General features: G+C 33.0%; 1 protein-coding gene across 1 annotated transcript; it reads left to right on the forward strand.

The window, feature by feature from the left end:
• The first annotated feature begins 16,338 nt into the window (after positions 1-16,338).
• LOC106128732 (zinc finger protein 2 homolog) lies at positions 16,339-19,923 on the forward strand. The gene is made up of 3 exons (XM_013327193.1): positions 16,339-16,441; positions 16,551-16,703; positions 17,456-19,923. Exons 2-3 carry the CDS (start codon positions 16,590-16,592, stop codon positions 19,436-19,438), a joined length of 2,097 nt encoding a protein of 698 aa, XP_013182647.1. The 5' UTR covers positions 16,339-16,441; positions 16,551-16,589; the 3' UTR covers positions 19,439-19,923.
• Positions 19,924-20,496: the final 573 nt, after the last annotated feature.

Genomic DNA, 20,496 nt, shown 5'->3' on the forward strand with positions numbered 1-20,496 from the left:
TCCGTTCAGCCGTTTTGGAGAAACCTTCAAACATCCAACCGTCTAAACATTCGCATTTATAATATTAGTAAGAAGTAAGATAATATTTAATAAATTTTCTTTGTTTCTTGCTTTATATTAACCTTAGATGAATTTAAACTGTGTTGCTATTAACATAAGTAACTGTTTAGAATTTGAACTGAACATTTATTTTGCTGTGTTTAAAATGTCCATAGTTTGCGTCATACAAGGAAACAGTAAAGATGTATTTACTAAGAAATAAAAGAACGGCGGTTAAAGATGCCTATAATAATTTTTATACCAAATGAAAACTTATACAACACTAGTTGAGGCCCGCGCCTCCGCTTGCGTGGAATAAAAAAACTTAGAAGCTTCCATGTTAAATTTCATCGAAATCTTTTTAGCCGTTCTTGAGATAACTTCAAACATCCATCCATCCAAATATTCACATTTATAATATTAATAAAAAGTAAGATTTTACATCGCTACTAGGATAACATAGCTTTATATTGGTAAAAGAATTTTTAAACTGATCAGTTTTTTTAATTTATTCACTGCAGCAAATGTTTTTTTTTTTTATAATACATACCGAAGGTCTAATTAATCCTCTATCCGGAAAGTATGAGAAGGGGAAATGGATTGGGAACGCATAGAAAGGGGTAAGAAGAAAAGAGTAAATTCTTTATGTGCGTCACTTCATCTGTCGATTACAGATAGGCAACGCATCCGCAATTGCGGATGACTATAGGCAGCGTTTCACTATTTCAGTGAATTGAGGTGTTCGTGTGCTTGTTTGTTTTGTTTTAAATTACTTTTAATACAGTTTATGTGGATACAAGCTGTGACACGCGACTCCGTCCGCGTGGAATTAAAAAGAACTCAAAATATAGTCTATGTGTTCTTCCAGACTATGTTCTAATGTGTAAAATTTCATCTGTTCTTGAGATGCCTTCAATTATCCGTCCATCTAAACATTCGTATTTATATTAGTAAGAAGTAAGGTTTTGTTAAAGAATTAACATTTCAGTTTCTAGTTTAGATTTTCATATAGAGAGCTGTCTTTTGTTTAATTACTGTGGAGCGCGTATTGTGTAGAGAGACGTATATACAGTTCCGAGTGGAAGCTTCAAGATATGTTTAGATTGTTTTGTTTTAAACTCTTCTCTTTATTTCTATATCCATGATAGCATTCTATCTTATGTTTAAAATAATAGAACATTTTTATATTAAAAATTTTACTTCTATAGATTTTTTCTACATTGCTTTCGTTTTAAATTTTAATATTATTTTTTCATTTATTTGAAATATATTTATAGTAACTTTGTTAAATATTCTTCTGCTCATTCTTTAAAATTAAATAATAGATTAAACAAAGAATAATAAAGTATTTAAATGGTAACATAATCATATTTTCAGTGTTCTATAGATCAAAAGAAAAAAACGGAACCAATAGAATTACTGTGTTGTTCGTATAACCATTTACTTACCTTCCTTTACGTGTCTCAACGAACTATTAATAATTAAATGAAAAATAATTTAAAAATAAATAAAAACCCTTACCTGGCGCAACGCTCTGGAAACAGCCTGTTTTATTTTTAATATTCACCCTCTATCTGAGCGATCCCCAACACTTTTATCACAACCTATTTTCATCTTAATATTACTATACTATTAAACAAAAAACACGACACACAAACGTATAAAATAATTAACAACAAACAGGTTAACCTAATTGATTAATTATCTCGAATAAAAGTATTTTATTGTTATCAGAAACACATCCGTCCCGTCCGAATTCCCGACGTCGACTGAACCGAACAGAGCTGAAAGTTCCCAGTTCCCAGTAAGTCAGTTCCTGCGCGATGTTGCAAGCGCGGGGGAACTCTACCCAGTAAATGCAGTCAACATGATTTTAGTAGGCTATTGGAACACTCCATAGTTTTTCCCGTTCTGTTTCAAGATTACAGGAGATAAAAGGATGGATATGGTTATTTAAAAACGATTCTTACTTTTAAAAAGTATTAGTTAGAATCATTTAGCGCGAATGACGTGCTTTCGTTACAAAGTCCAGTGTCAAAATGAATAGTGAGGGGACACAAACGTCGACATTTTAGTAAGGCTAGTGTTGAGTCAATATACTGACTCATTTCCGGATTTTCTTCCTAACATTATACTTAATTTTCTTGATAAAAGGCAGCACTATTTTTACTGCACAATACTGCTTAATAATTTAGCACTTATTTTAAATAGCGGTATTATGTGCATGGGATGGGAAAAGATTCTGTGCGTCCCCTCCGCCTATTAAAGGTAGGCAATTCATTCGCTATTTCAGCGATTTTAGATGGCCGTTTCGTTTGCTACCTTATGATATAAAAACAAAATTGAAACTAACAAATCTATAGTTTTAATATTCTTATATATAAAAGTTATTTTGGTATATGTATTTTTAATCTTGTCTTACTAATAAAATGTCGTTCGGCCCCGGAATTACAGTGAGGGGCTGTTTATACTTCCCAAGAGGGACATTAGGATTTGCGGACCCGGACATTAATATGGCCCGGATTGTATTTTCCAAATAAAATAAGGTTTAAATCGATTATATTCAAGTAACTTAAGTATTATTGTAAATTTAAATGTTGTTTAGAAATAATATTTATGAATTTGGTGGGTGTAATAAACAAGACAAGCGGTAAGAGGTTCAGAAACCTACTACTATGTATGCGTTAATTTAGAAAAAGCGAGAGAAGTGTCATGACCTCGCCAAATGGAGGTCTGTAACTAGTCTCTCTTTAGTAGTTTGAGTTGTATTGTTTTTACTATATTCTACGCTTTTATGTAGTTTTACTTGCGCCGTATGTTTGTCATCAAATCTTGCAAATTAGATCCACTTCCCGATTACAGATTAACGTGAAATTTTAACATACATATGTAAATCGTATGGCAATGCAATATTATGGTGATATGGTTACGATCTGATGATGGAATTAGAAGGTGGTTATAGTAACTTCGTAATAAAACGACACAACCTCATCGAGTTTGGACTCGAACGAATAGATTGTCTTATTTTAATTATAAATTATTTTAATTAATAATAACATAATAAAAGCTTCTTTTTAACTTCCTTTTTTAAATGATTATTTGTTGATATTTTGTAATATCAGTGCATTGTTAAGTTTCCCAACCTAATTTAGTGACCACTTAATGATTCTGAGTGCGGCACTATGAAACCAACACTTAACGTTTATTATCGTGGTGTTAACTATATGTTTCTAAGCCTGTGTTAGATAATAGCAGGTTATATATCTTGTGATTAAATACAATTACACGCTCTGTTGGCGAGAGCGAGAGATAAACTAGACTTACCACACTCTCTATACACGGGTCGTTTATTTTGCAAAAAGTGTACAGTGAATCAATATTCACTATCTTTATAAATATAAATGGAGCGTCGGTGGCTCAAGTTTTAAGCACTTGACTTACAATCTGCAGGTCCTAGGTTCGAATCCCGCCACGTACCAATGTGTTTTTCGATTTTCGATTTACATATGTACATTTATCCGACGTTTTTACGGTGAAGGAAAACATCGTGATGCTGCACATATCTGACAAGAAATTCAAAGATGTGAGTCAACCAACCCACACTTGGCCAGCGTGGTTGACTATAGCCTAATCACCCTTAACTTAGGGTATACTCCGAGCCCCTCGGTGGGGACGTATAGTGAGCTGATGATGATAACATGTTTTCATACACTGAGTGCAAAAAAAACTTCCCACATTTTTTCCAACCCAGCAAATAGATCGTTTGGTTGGAAATATAGGCTATAACTTCAACATAACGACTGTTGCTTGAAGCATTTCAACGTATTGACGTAGTTAACTACGCGATAGGCTTTTATTTATTGCTACGAGTTTTATATTTGTATCACAATAGTTGGTGTTAAATTTTATTAAGTTAATTGTATATATTTCATTTGGAAATTTACTAATGTTATAAACTAGCTGTCGCCCGCGACTCCGTCCGCGTGGATGTATAAAAAAAATTAATTAGTGTAGCCCACCCGTCCATCCATCCACATTAGTTGATTCGTTGCTGGTTTTCCCCCTTCTCCTATAAAAAAAAAATCTTCAGTTCGACTACATAGATCTCGCTAAAATTTTGCATGGATGTAGAACATAGTCTGGAAGAACACATAGGCTACTAATTAAGTTTCTTTAATTCCACGCGAACGGAGTCGCGGGCGACAGCTAGTTTACAATACTGTGAAGTTTTCATTAAAAAGAAAAATTTTTAGTCTTTAAATAAATTAAAGTGTAAAGAGACATCTGTAAATTAATATAAATAATTTTGCTAAAAGCAGTTGCGCAGTCATGCGTATTTTATGCCTGTACCCGCAGAAGCATATAAATAAGAATAACTTTTACACACACAATTTTACGTCATACAATATTTATATATACATACTAGCTTTTGCCCGCGACTCCGCTCTGAATTAAAAGGGACTTAATATAACCTATGTTTTCTTCCAGGCTGCTGTTCTCTCTATGTAAAATTTCAGAGAGATCCATCAAGCCGTTCTGGAGATACGTTCTAACAAACCATCCATCCAAACATTCGCGTTTATAATATTAGTAAGATATTGGTGACGTCACGGAATTTATAAATGTTAACTTCGAATATCTCTTACTCTATTCCTGTACTCCCGGTACTTTTGAGAACATATCTATAGTCTACTTTCTTTATCTGTATTCCTGGTATATCTAGGAATAATTCTACTCAATTCCTTCTATCCTGGTACTTCTAAGAATATCTTTATAGTCTACCTTTAATCTCTGTAATTCTGGTACATGTTAAACCCGGTCAATTCAACAGCTGCGGGCGCAGTTCAAATGGATTGCATTCAAACAATGCAAGCATTATGTGGCAGCAAACATTGCATTGTTATAAACACGGCTGGATCGATGCCAGAGTATCGTACGCCGCTCGCAACACCGACCAGAATTAATTACACAATTGTTTAGTATAATAGTAGCTATAGAGCAATGTTTTACGCGTGTTTATAAGTCTAAAATCGAATTTGAAATAAACTAGTTACGCGTCCATAGACCCGCAATGAATTTTAGTTAGCTTTGTATTATTTTACAAAGCACTGCGTCCATTCTTGCCGCCCGCATCAAGGCAAATTCGTTTAATACGTGCGAGCGGTGCGGTCCAATGGACGCGTACCTTTAGGAAACCTTATGACAGGTGACAATAAAAACTACTTGGAAAACATATTGTTATCTCTGTTTTGTCAAAGGTGAAAGATAGGGATGACAATATTTGTACAAAATTTTTGGTACCAGAAACCCACTAACAGACTCAGCTTGTTGCATGAATGTTTACATCAATTTTCGTGATAACTAACATAAATAAAAGTCCAATCGTAGGAATAAAAAAGGATGTCATCTCTTTCTTTTCACTTGAACAAAGTGAGATGACTATACTGTTTTCATTTATTTATAACTGTCAAGGCAGCTCCAACGTCTTTTAACAATGTTAACAATTGGAATTCAGACAAGACATGGGTAAACTTATTCGAAACGAAATAAGATCAACGCAACCCGCATCACTGTTCAAGTTGCCTTATGTTAAAATTATCTAAAACAATAATTGTACGGTCTTGTAGACGTAACAGTATAGACGGCGGCCATTTTGAAAAAGTGACAAAAGCGTCACTTCATATGCGTACTTCTACACAGTTTTCTTTTTTTTTTCTTTCATGAAAATATTAACAAGTAGTATTAAAAATTACTGATGTTGTATTCAATCAATCAGTTTAATTAAATTTATAGATTAAATAGAACAACAATTTTTACAATATTTTAACATAAAACAAATATGGAAGATAATCTCACACCTTATCTCGTTGACCGTTATTTAACTATTAATTTAAACGTTATTATATTTATTTTTTTCTTTTACCTTATTCTCACATTCATGTTGCGTAAGTAGCTTAACATCTAAGCCTCTTTCTATCCATAAAAACAGGAATATATATCTCCTTAATACTCTTATCATATTAAAATGGCCTCCGAAATGAGCTCCCACAATGTTTGCTTAATTCCTAAACGAGGCTCGCCTTTATAATTTATTAAAGCAACAGTCAATGTTTACCTCAAACCTAGTTAGTAACGTTCATACGAGAGCACTAAAGTTACGATTAATCTAGATTATAAAGTAGGCTAATAAAAACCAAAAAGGCTAGCTTAAGTACTTATTACCGTATGCTACACAATTGATCCATACTTTCTATGGTTTTGCCTTTTTTTATAAGAGAAAGGAAAGGCACAACAGGAACACCGAGGTGATGACACACATGGACATCTGCAACACCAGAGAAACTGAAGATGCGTTGCCGGCTTTAAAGTAAAATGGTATGCTCGCTTGAAAGACCTTAAGTCATGGTTTGGAATCACCGAGAACAAACCGTTGCACAACGCGGCGGCAACAGAAAATTGCGCGAGAATCGCACCATTGACGGCAATCACCCAGGTGGTGTAGATGGTGGCGGTCTGTCTTGTCGTACGATGACTGAACTTAACAGCAAGGATCTTACCCTTTGTAACCATAAATCTTATTACGCTGTAATGAATACACTTGAACGAATGAAAAACATAATCGAAAGCTTGATGAAAACTTTATCCTAGCTTTTAATATTGCAATATCAGTCTAGCTCTTTATTGCCTCGGTCTAGAGAAACTTTTATTAACAACGACCTCTAGTTTATAAGTTTAAATAGGTATATAATTATATTTCTATATAACTTTTATACTTTACGATTGCTTCAAGTAATTTAGTTTATGAAACTACGTTAAATATTAGCTAAACGAAGAGAGCATTTTTTAAAAACTAGCGGTTGCCCGCGACTTTGTCAGCGCAGAATAAAAAAAGAAAAAAGTAGCTTGTAACGTGCCCGCGTTCATAAGCTACCTTCCAGTTCATGTCCCGTCAGTATTGGTCCATCCATTCTGGAGATTAATTGAAACAAACGCAACCTTATACACAGACATACTGACAGACAAAAATTATTGGTTATTCGTTATCAACATCGTAATAAGATCATGTATGTGAAATTTGAAATTTTCTTCGATGTTACATACAGACACTCTAATTTTATTTATATGTATAGATACGAATATAACGTTAAGTTAATTAAACATGCTCTACAATAACTATATATACTTTTAAAAAATGCTTACCGTGTTTATATATTGTCATCCCACTCATTCTCTTTGAAAAGACAAGGATAACAATGTTTTTGTAAGTATATCTCGGAGTGAATATTGGCAGTAAACAGAACACTATGTTGTCAAAATGAAAAATTTCCCGTAGGAATATATCGAACACGCAGCTTAAATTGGATACATATTGACACCTCACACAAACACGAAATTTTTTAATTTAAAATACAAATATATCTCTGGAAAATAATTTAAAAAATCACACATCAAAATGTCGTTTATAATTTTAAAATATATAACTCTCGCCCACGACTCCGTGCGCGCGTAATTAAAAATATATAATTAGTAGCCTATGTGTTCTTCCAGACTACGCTATACTTCTATTTGAAATTAGAGTTTCTTTAAACCATTCTGGAGATAGTTTCTAACAACCATCCATTCACCTAAACATTCCTATTTATAATATTAGTAACGTAATTTCATAACCCCTGAGTTTCTATTTTCATTTTACAAAGACATCTTACATTTCGGATTTTTTTTTCATTTTCCCAAAGTGGGTACTCGGGTAACTCGTCGCCAGTTATAGATATGGGGTGTAACAGAAATAACGCTTGCTCAGAGCAGACTGGTTTATTGACGTCATGTCCACTTAGCGGTTGGGCGCAGCCGACCGTTCCTTCACAAGCATGGTGCATGCGCATACACAACATATATATTACTATCTTTCTGTCAGTTTGCCTTTGAATGTAATAGAGTTAGACAATGTGTTTTCGTCCAAGTATTTTGGAAGACATAGCGGTAATAAGATGTCTATTATAGGTTAACTTATCAATAAAAAAAATAAAAAATCTTATCAATAAAACATAACTAACTTATCAATAAAGTCAAGTAAATTAATGAAAACATTTACTTTAGTAAAACTTAAACAAAGTCCGCGTATTTAAAATGTCTCGAATAACTTTAACTAAATATCCATTCACAAGGAAAAAGCTGTGAGTTTTATCGTCCCAAAGTTCTCTTTGTTTACTTTCAAAACGCCAGTTTTTCTAATATCTTAATGGATTTTCCTTGTTCTGTGAAATTAAGGACGTAAATTGTAAACGCAACTGATTTTTTCTACAATTTTACTTTAAATCATTTATCAATTGAGTAAACTTAGCACAAAGTCTACTGGTCAGGTCTTGACCAAATTTAACCTGAACCATACGAGTACTAATCTTACTAATATTATAAATACGAAAATTTAGATTGATAGATGGATGTTTGTCCAATAGTATTAGACAATGTGTTTTCGTCCAAGTATTTTGGAAGACATAGCGGTAATAAGATGTCTATTATAGGTTAACTTATCAATAAAAAATAAAAAAAAATACAAAAAAAAAGAAAAAACTTATCAATAAAACATAACTAACTTATAAAAAAAGTCAAGTAAATTAATTAAAAAGAATGGCGAAACGTATTTCGATTAAATTTGACACAAATATAGAACATAATCTGAAAGAACATATAGGCTACTTATAAGTTTCTTTTAATTCCTCACGGACGTTATCGTTAGCTAGTTATTGCGAAAAAAATTAAGTCGACAAAGTAACTCTACTAGAAAAATGTTATGACGTAACACATATAAAAATACAAACGAATTGAGGATATCCTCGTTTTTTTATATCATAAGGTGGCAAACCAGAGAGCGGCCACCTGAAATCGTTGAAATAGCGAAGTGACCGTTGCCCATAGACATACGCAATTGCATATACGTTGCCTACCTTTAATCGACGGAGGAGAGGATGCGCAGAAAGAAAACATTTTCCCTTCCATGCATCCTCTCATCCGGAAAGTCCACTTCCACTTCCCATCCTTTCCTTATGAGAAAAAGATTGGGAAGGGAAAGAGGACTAAATTAGGCCTCCGGGACGCACACTCATCAGACGAAACGCGGAATTGCTTCCACTTGACGCCTGTCTTCTGTGTGGTTGTGTTATTTCACCGGGCGAGCCGGTCCAATTCTTGCGATTATGTTAAAATGGGCTCTACCACTGTTTTTGACTAAAAAATATTAACCTCAATTTTTGTAATAAATTTTTGGTATACTTTCAATTTGCATTTATAAAAGGTCCGCCTAATAGTTTGCGTCTTATGACATGAATTTTATCAAACTCGATAACAATTTAAGGTTTGCGTAACAGGCTCGTTATTACCAGAACGTGACTCTGCAATATTTGAGTGTTCCAAGAAAAATATACGCACTTTGTATAAATAACAGGCGATATTAACAAGATTTGTCTCCTAAGACTTATAAAAGATTTCTGTTAGTTTTAATTTTGAAGTTTATCCGATACTACCAGTCGCCCGCGACTCCATCCGCGCCGTAAACAAAAACATAATTAGTAGCCTATGCTTTCTGCCAGACTATATTCTATATGTATCCTAAATTTCATGGAGATCAGTTCAACCGTTCTGGAGATACCTTCAAACAACCATCCATCCATTCATCCCTCTAAACAACGATATCTTACTTCTTACTAATATTATAAATGCGAAAGTTGACTTCGATGGATGTTTGTTTAAAGATATCTCCAATACAGCTGCATGGATCTTACTGAAATTTGGCATATATGTAGAACATAGTCTGGAAGAACACATAGGCTACTAATTAAGTTTTATTTAATTCAGGTAGTATTGATTTAAATAAACATCAATATATTTTCCATATATACAGGGTTCTTCCGCTCGAAGTAAATATATATTCAAGAGGACACTTCTTAAGTGTCTTTTCAGTCACATCTATACATAATGCATCACTAGCGCCATCTACGTTGATCCGCGCTACATCGTAATGCTACGAGACGTCGTAAAACCAAATGATAGTTTAAGCACCAAGGAAGTAGAGTGCATCAAGTTGTATTCGTGCCGTTTTAATATTACAGCTATGTTTAATCTTACTATCTTACTAATATTATAAATGCGAATGTATAGATGGATGGATGTTTGTTTGAAGATATCTCCAGAACGGCTCAACAGATCTCGATAAAATTTGGCAGGGATGTAGAACATACTTTGGAAGGACACATAGGCGAAAGCTAGTATTTAATATCGTGGTCCAAAATAAGGAAATAACAAACTGAACACTATTTTTATAATAGCCAAACAAATGACCAGTGACGTCACAATAACTGTTTCAACTCCGGTAAAGGTTTGTATTTCCGTCTCTGTTTTTACCAAGAGAATGAGGGTGATGACAATATATGGGTTAATGCAATAGAAACACACAATAATAAAATGTATAAAACCTTCTTTTAATTAAAAATAAATTGAAAGAACGATCAACAGAGTATATGAAGAAGAAATAAACTATAACTTTTTGGTTTGAAAGTCACGTCGCTTATAAAAGTTTATTACACAGAGTGGATGTGTTTGAGGAAAGTTTATTGAAACTGTCGAGAATCAACAGGGGGTTGATAGAGGGAAACTTTTTAAGTGTTTTTACTTTTACAACGACTACTTTGTAATATTATGAACTCTAATATTTAGAAATATATTTTTTACTCTAATTTTTAGAGTATTCACCGTATATTTTGGATAACAAAGGTAGATTCAACACCAGATAAAAATCATATTGTTATTTATGTTTCTTCTATCCTCATTTGGTAAAGGGTAGCTTAGATTAAGTGACGAGAGTTACCATACCTAAGAATATACTTTAAAATTTGTGATAAATAAGCTTTGGTATTCCTTAAATAAATATTGTTTATAATTTCATTTGTAACACGGCTTCACGTCGAGGGGTGAATTCCAATCAATAGCCGTTATGACAGCGGTGTTTGCTTTTAATATGGCCGCCCGCTACGCCGTACCACTCGCTACGCCGTAGTGCGCTACGTAGCTTTAACTGTATACAAAAGTTGTCTGTTGGTTAACAGATTTTTTTACAGTTATTACAAGTATTTTAATGATGTAAATATTTTATTAAAACGTTTTACTTTTTTATAATATAATATTAGGGGGCAAACGTGCAGCAAGAACACCGGGGTGTTCAACGACGCCCACAGACATCTGCAAGATCAGAGAAACCGTAGATGCGTTGCCGACCTTTACATTTCTTAAATTACATTTGAAAACAATTGAAAAAGTTTCTCGATGTTATTTTGAAATACGCTTAATCCAAAGGAAGGCCCTTTTAAACTAAATATTCACAATGCATGTATAATTACAATCTTAATTATACTGTATACATATTGTATACAGTATAATTATGGTTATAATTTATTGAGATAATGTATCTTCATTACAAACTAATGTATTATATTAAAAACCATTCATAAAGTATTTTAATATTTAAGTTATTTTCTAATTAATAACGTAAGGCACGTCAGGAAGTATGCGAGCACGTGAATAATGAAGAAAATTTTATAACCAACTGAAAATACTACGAACAAGAACCTGACAAATATTTGTCCATCTAACTTATAGATTATTTGTACATAAATTATAAATATAAGTTGTTATCATTTACTTTAAACTAAACTATAATTATAGCTTAAATAAGTGGAAATCTTAGCGTCCTAAACGAATCTTTAGATGAAAACAGAGAAAAAAAGAAAGAGGAAAAATAGTTATCTACATTTCCATTGCAATTGCCATCGTTATATCGAGTTTTGACACAATTTTTTTATGGTTTCTAAGCAGCAATAGTTCAAGAGCGTTTATTAAGTTCAATGTTATAAACAAAATTTTTTTTATATCATAACGTGGCAAACGAGCGAGCGGCCACCTGAAATCGCTGAAATAGCGAAGTGACCGTTGCCCATAGACATACGCAATTACATATGCGTTGCCTACCTTTAATTAAATTGCTTTAAAGTTAACTGAACAATTATCGAGCTATCCGTGATTCAGATGATTTAAGATAATTGTAATTAGTAAGACTAAGAATGAGATTTAAAGCGATCTCTGACCCCTTGTGATAAAACCCGACTAAAAGCTCAGCTTCACAATTAAAACTTAACTGAGTGTCATTATACAATTTAAATCCGGATGTTGGATTATTCGACAATTAAACTTCAATTAAATTAAATGAACGACAAATTTCTGTAGACTTTAAATGATGTTTGAACGAAATTTATAACATTTTCTGAGAAATAAGTTAGTTAGATGGGGGGTTTTATTTCTACTAATTTTCCTACTAGTTAATTCTAGTACTAAGAAAAGTTTTCTTCCTTGTAATAGCTGTCGCCCGCGACTCCGTCTGCGCGTTATTAAAAACTTAATAAGTAGCATATGTATTAGTAGACTATGTTCTACTTACTTACTTACTTCGCTGGCGCATCGACCCAAGGTGGGTCTTGGCCTCCGACACAAGAAATCGCCAAAGTCGCCTGTCTTGCGCCTTTTTCTGCCAGTCCATCGCTTGTAGCTCCCGCAGATCCAGCTCCGCTGGCGAGACTATGTTCTACGTATGTGCCAAATTTCATCAAGATCCATATAGTCGTTCCGAAGATACATACCAACAATCATCCATCCATCTAAACTGAAGAGTGAAGATGTGAAGGAAACATCTATACAATATGTATTTTGTTTTTCCCATCATTTTTAACTGACATTCACTGACAGTACAAACCCGTCTATCACGTAACGTTAAATTTGACGTATAATAAAATTAACACTCTTCAACCTTTGTCACGTTCAAAGCACATTTTAAAAGTTGTTAAGCTGAACACATTTTTTTTGGGACGTGACCTAACATAACTTTGTTCGTTTAAAAATGGATTAACACAGTATACATTTATTAGTTTTTAATATGTAGGAAAAATAGATGTTTTATCATTGTTCTATTGTTTTTTGCATTATTTAGTTCCATAGTTTTTGATAATTCCAGGACCTAATTATGGCATATTTTGAAGTATAATTTGTTATGTTTAAATAGAGCTTGTAATATCCCTAAAACACTAGCAAAAATATTTACTACTACTTTTTTTAAGTCCGCGTGGACGGAGTCGCGGGCTAAAGCTAGTATAATTATATTAAAACACTTCTTACTAATATTATAAATGTGAATATTTAGATGTATAGATGGATGTTTGTTAGAAGGTATCTCCAGAACCATTAAATGGATAACGTAGATGTAGAACACAGTCTAAAAGAACACATAGAGTACTAAGTTTTTTTTCAATTCCAAGCGGACGGAATCGTGTTCTTCAATTAGTGTAATATATATTTTATTAAATGAAGTGTTATATAATTTATCCATATATTAAATAGATTTTCCCGGAGATATCCGGCAAAGATCCGTTTCAATTTCAACGACTTTAATAGATTACAGGTCGACGGAAATTAAAGTTAAGAGCTATTAAGATAAAACCCTAAGTTAAATACTGTGTTTGTAACTTAAATTAATTTAAGGAAAGAGTTCATTTACTAAGCATTGCAAGGTAACAATACGTAACTTGTATACTTAATCCTTTAAGTTAAAAAGAATGAAATAACTGATTAAGAAATTAACATTTTAAAACAATATGAGTTATTATATTAATTTTCTAATGCCTTAATATGAAAAAAAGCTTCAATGGTTTATCATATATTAAGGTTTAATAAAAGTGTAAACACTTATTTTTAAACACAACGAGGTCTGCGAGGTATTAAAAAACAACGTAAGTAGTAGCCTATGTGTTCTTCCAGACTATGTTCTATATGTATGCCAAATTTCAGCGAGATCCATGCAACCGTTCTGTAGATATTATGTAACAAACATCCATCCATCCAAACATTCTCATTTATAATAGTAAGAAGTAATATGTATAGTAATCAAAGTGAAAAAAAAATTATCAAATTTCGTAATCGTTTGAAAGTAACAAAGCCTTATAGTTTCTTTTGTTGTCTTGTAATATTGCGATTAAAGGAAAATGGAAAGCTACCAATGTTGTACTCTTATTGTGTGTAGAAAACGCACACGTATTGTTCAGATTATTCATTGTTATATTAATAAAACATTACTATTTAGATTTATAGAAAAATATTTTACATAAAAATTAGTTGTAGATCGAAACTCCGTCCATGCAGGATTAAAACTTAGATAGTAGTCGATTCTCAGATGTACCGAATATGCATATAAAATTGCATAAAAATCGGTCAAATCGTTTCGGAGAAGTATGCTAACTGACGCGAGAATCTATATATATAAAAGAAAGTCGTGTTAGTTACACTATTTATAACTCAAGAACGGCTTTACCGACATGCCTGAAAATTGCTGAGCAGGTAGCTTAGAGCCGGGGAGACGGATATAGGATAATATTTATTCTTTTTTTGGAATTCAAGCCTAGAAAAGCGGCTTTTTATATGACTTATCTATATATTAAGTTTTTTATATATCCACGCTGACGGAGTCGCGGGCGACAGCTAATTTTATATATAAAATTGTCGTTAATTAACTTTGTTGACATTCAATTTAATGTACATAAATATATTTTATATGTTTAAAATAAAACTACAATAATAACGTTTTGTTATAGCATATAAGTTTCAACAATAGCGGGATGGATATATAGTTTATCATTTGAAATGAAGTTATCAAAAATTCAGTGCAAAAATAATAGTTTACGAGAAGGATATAAAAACAAACGTACTGTATTGTTTCAGCTAAAATAAAATGTACAGGAAATGAGACTTGTCACAGGTAGAGATTTATAGATGTACTGTTTGTTTACAGGGCCGGCGTTAGGCCGGCGGTTGGGAGACCGCACAAGGCGCCAAGAAAAGGGCGCCAGGAAAAAGGCGCCAAGAAAAGGGCGAAAGGAAAAAGGCGCCAAAAAACGGGTGCCAGAAACGGGGCGCTTGTTATGAGCGACACGAAATGGGCGCCACTAATGGGCGCCAGGAAAGTGGCGCCATAGGTTTACGAAATTACACAGTCTCACATAACTGTTACCTACGCCCTCCACGGTATAGTAAAACAAGGGGGCGTAGAAACTTCACCGACTTCTAGTAGAGCTAAAACCATTACTGTGTACAAATATAATACTAGTTTGAAAAACCTATGTGATCAGTTCACCTACTAGTATAAATATCTACTACCTACCACTAGTATAATAGTTGTGAAGCTCACTGTGCTTACGAAAGAGCAATTTTGGTGTCACACAAATTGAACATTTTCACCTCGTCCTACTTTTTGAACAACGCACTGCGAAATTCCAATAGGAAATGAACGCGTAATTTCCAGATTAATTTAAAAAGCCTTTACGTTCACTCGTTCGTTATTATACCGAAAGTTTTCACTGTCCGAAAATTCGTACAAAATCAACGAGTGTTATTTAAATTAATAAAAAGTTAGAGGCGCTTTAATTGACCATTTAACGACCGTGAGTGCGATCGTAATTTCTTTAAAAAGTTAATCTTCTGAAAGAAAAACAAAACTGTAATATTAAACGAGCCAACTCAACTACCTTAACATGTTGGTTTCGATAAAATTTAACGTAATAACAAATATCCGCGCTATCTGTACTTTAGTACGCATTTAAATAGCCTCATAACGAAGGCTGTTGCGCCGTCCTAATGGCCCAACTACGATATAACGGCAAACATTGCCGCTAAATGTTCTATATTTTGCCATAATCGAGTTTTGTACCCAGTACTCTTACAAATTTGAACACATTTTCTATTACTATTTGAAAAAAAATTGTCTAAGAAAATTTAACGTGTTTCTAGAAAACTTTAGAATTAGAATTTTTATACAGTGATACAAGTATGAAGTTTCAAGTTTACGACAAAGAAGGCCCCAAGAAGTCTTTTCACACGCCTTGCATTTGTTAGGATGGGCGACTAAACGAAACACAAAAGCCCAAACTCCAATTCGGTTCCGAAGTCATAAATCGATGAGCTATATCGATTTTACAAATGATTAGCTTTTATCGACTTAAATAATCGATATCAAAATGAACTGACAAAAATTAATTGTAATAAATGATTCTTAGACAAGGCGTCAATTATATAAAATAATATGATAAATACAAAATCAATTAATATCCAATAAAAATAAGAATGAAAAAACTTTCGTAAAACGGAATTTACTTTTCGATTATTCAGAGCTGCCATAATGACAACACAAGCATGACAATGTCAACTGTCATCCCGCCAAATAGCACTTCCGTTTTGAGGCAACGCGTGCCGTGGCGCCATTTGCTTCTCTCTGTCTCTTGTCTATAATTTGGAATAGATCGTCTTTATGGCCAAGGTCCGTAGATAATTTTTCTCTTTGGATTCCCACTTTATTGTGCTCTCTGATTACTTACAAGCAACTGTCAAAACAATGTGTGAAATAAAGCAATTATTGTATATTTCAGGTTTATTGGATTGGTTAATTATGTATAAAGTGATCTGAGATGGAGGCTTGGGCAAATCTGTGTCGTTGCTGCCTATCACCCGATTCCGGTGTGCCATTGTTAGACTCGGCACAAAACGTAAATAGCAAGTTTAAAGAAGTAACAACCCTAGAAGTAAGCAATTTTCATAATTAATTTGGATATTAATTTTAAGCATCTGTGAAGATAAAACATCTAAAACATTTCTAGAGCAAACTTGAAATGAATCACATACAAACAGCACTATTTCTAAAAGGTGTTATTCTACTTAAAATTTGGCTTCCTTAGTTATTATTATTATGCTATTATAATTATTGTACACAATTTAACTTACAAACTCCTACATAGAATGACTGGACATAAAACATTTATTTTGAAACCCAGTAAAATATGATAGAACACATTAACCAAAGCAGTACTGTCAATTAGATTGTTATCCATGATATTTCAACAAATTTGGGTTGTATTTTTTGTATCCTATCAAATCACAAAATTCAACAAAGAACAATAATTTAATAAAACTGCAACTTTATTATTTTATTACTAGTTGTTGCCAGTGCTTCTGTCCATGCGGAATAAAATAAAAACTTAATAATAGTCTATGTGTTCTACCCCAAATTTATGCCAAATTTCAATAAGATCCATGCGAGAGAGATAGCAAATACCTTCAAACAAACATCCATCCAAATATACACATTTATATTAATAAGATTTAAGATTATGATCAATATTTTAGTGTTAAATAGGTTAACAAAATCAACTTTTATTATGTCAGTTATTAGTTTTTATTATCACTATAAAATAACAATCTATTCAACATATGTCCAAATAAATTAAATCACTTTTGACTATAACTCTTATTAATAAGCTTCTTCTATCAATTCCAGGTTAAAGAAGATGATGGATTGCCGCAGAAGCTCTGCGAGGATTGCTTCTCCATTTTAAACTCTGCATATCATTTCCGTAAACAATGTTTGAAAATGGATAAAGAGTTAAGATACCAATTGGACTTGCTGAAAGAAGCAGAAGAAGAACAAACAAGTCATAAGAAACATAAGAAGAAAGGTAATGTAGATGTTGATGATGAAACTATGAAACAACTCGAGGGTATTATAAAATCTGAACCCATTGATGTGGATGATGATGATTATTATTACGTACTCGTAATAGATGATGAAAAGAAAAAAGCTCTTGAAAATCAAGAATTATCAGAGAATAATATCAAAGAAGAAGTTATAAATGAACCAGAATTTGAAGAGGTAAATGAAGAAATACAAGAAAATGAAAATCAAGATACGCATTTTGAAGATTCCATAGATTCTTTTTTACTAACTAACTCCAAAGTATCTGATAGAGTTCCCGAAACTATATTAGAGAATGAAGAAACTCAAGATAATGATAATAACTTTGTAGGTATGCAAGTTGATGAGACAGATAATGCAACTCAAATGTTACCTCATTTAATACAAACGCATTCTCAAGACTCAATTGAAATGGATAACAATTCTAATGAAGAATCACAAAATATAGAAGAAATCTCAAAGAATTCCAATCTAATTAAAATATTAACCAGCGCAGGGAACGAAAGGACTTTAATGGTTAAAAAGGAACATGTCAAATATTTATCCGGACAACAGTATATTTCAATTGAAGACGATGAAGGTGTAACAACACAGGAGGAGGTGATATTATGTGAAGGTGATGATTCATCACAATACCAGATCCTTAAATGTGATGGTTCCGAATTAGTGATAGAGTATGCTGATGATAGTGAGATCACAACTGTGATGCAACAAGAAGATGGTACATTTGTATGTGACTGCGGTGAACAGTTACAGAACTTGGATGAATATGAACAACATCAGCACCAACATAACCCAGCTGGTGAACATTTATGTAATTTATGTGGCAAAGGTTTTGAAACATCAGAAATATTAATCGGTCATATGTTATTGCATAGTGTAACAGGACCGGTAGTCACCTGTCCCTTTTGTAAACAATTAATTCGACGTAATTCATTAACACAACATATCAAATATGTTCATAATAATAAACCTCGTTGCAATATTTGCTTCAAAACATTTGCTAATCAACACAATTTGAAACGTCACATGATGATACATAATGATATAAGAGAATTTGAATGTGACATCTGTTTGAAAAGGTTCCACCAAAAGATAACAATGCAAACACATCGGTTGAACCATTTAAACTCATTTTCATGTAACCAATGTGATATGACGTTTAAAACTAAAGAAGACCTCACCACACATCGCGATTTTGAAGAATGCAGTAAAAGTAAAGTGCTCAAAGCCAAAGAGGAATTAATGAAGACTGTCAAACAGGAAATAACTACAAATCTAGGCAAAGTTCTAGGCTATGCTTGTTCTTTGTGCAAGAAAATGTTCTCATTAGAGTCGGCGTTAGAACAACATATAGAAAGCACTCATATAGTAGAAAGTAGTGAATTTACCGAGTCTCAAAAGATTATGAGGAATAAAACTATGAAGAGATTTGAATGTAGTATTTGTGGGAAAAGCTGCGCCAGTCAGGCGATGCTGACTATGCATGAACGAGTGCATACAAACGAGAGACCATTTCCTTGTCAATTATGTCCGTTAAGGTTCAAAACTAAAACACATCTCCGGACCCATCAATTAACTCATACTAGGGAGAAGAAGTTTGGATGTTCTGTGTGTATGAAGTTCTTTGCATTGAAAGGTAATTTGGTTGTCCACTTACGTACACACACAGGTGAAAGGCCGTACGTTTGCTCGATATGTGGTGAAGGATTTATTGATTCCAAATATCTTAAGAAGCACAAACTCAAGAAGCATGCGAATGAAAATGTGGAATATAATAAATATTAAGTTTAATATGTCAAGTCCTTTTTAATAAACTTTCAAAAATGAAATTCCTATACATTTGATTGTTTCAAGGAATTACATTTTTAGAACTAGTATTGAACATACTAAGATTGCAAAAGATTTTTTGCAAATGATAATTTTTAGATGTACACGTAATTCAGTAGGACTAGAAATAATGGATGTTGTTTTTTTTTATTTTGTAAATTATGGTTGTCAATTTGACAGTAGTTACGTGTCGTTTTTCTCAATAAGACTAGAAGATAATAAAAATTTAAAATTATTGCATGTATGTATATTGTAATTTTTCTCCATCTATAAAAGAATATGTATTTTATTTCATAAATACTGTGTTATTTTTATTTAAAAAATAATTTCTTTACCATATTTACTTGAGTATTGAATTTGATGTTTGTATAAATTTCTATAAGTATGTTCGTCTTAGTTATATTTGTGTGTAGGAGAAGTAAGTTTTGTTATGTTTCAATTGTATAATTATACTGGTGTATGACAAACGAAATATTAATAAATTACTTGCAGCAAATATAGTAATAATTACTGCATCGTCCCTAAAAGTACGCGTACATTTTCCCGCGCTGGACGCACAGTACGTACGGCCCGCAACGAATTTTAGCACTCCGTCCTTTAGTCCACCGGCTAATGTAAGTGTACCTTAAACGGTTATCCTTTTGATATTAATAATATAATAATAATAATCGTTTATTTAGGCAACAAAAATTATGATAAAATTACATAGTAATAGTACGCCTGATTCCTAAACTAGGTTCTATACCCGTATTAAATATCTTACGATACTACCATAACAAAGAATCCATACTATGGTATGGATCTATGAATCCAATCCATCCATAGATGGGACAGTCTAGAGACAATGAATGGGACTTTTCCGATGTCTCAGTGCTAATATTAATTTAATATGGGGGGACGGCGCGTACGCAGTCCCCACTACCAAAAATTACGCGTCCGAGTTATCCGCATTAGGGATAATCGCAGGGGTCAACCCAACCGCAGTGCAATGGAGGGGCCTCGCCCTGGGGGAACCG

The sequence above is a fragment of the Papilio xuthus genome, unplaced genomic scaffold, assembly GCF_000836235.2.
Source record: "Papilio xuthus unplaced genomic scaffold, Pxut_1.1 DF829758.1, whole genome shotgun sequence".
NCBI lineage: Eukaryota > Metazoa > Arthropoda > Insecta > Lepidoptera > Papilionidae > Papilio > Papilio xuthus.

What these genes read in the sequence shown, in the direction of transcription:
- LOC106128732 (XM_013327193.1), top strand. Translation starts at nt 16,590, where the DNA reads ATGGAGGCTTGGGCAAATCTGTGTCGTTGCTGCCTATCACCCGATTCC. An exon ending in AAGAAGTAACAACCCTAGAA is followed by an intron (nt 16,704 to 17,455) that starts GTAAGCAATTTT and finishes TATCAATTCCAG; the next exon opens with GTTAAAGAAGATGATGGATT.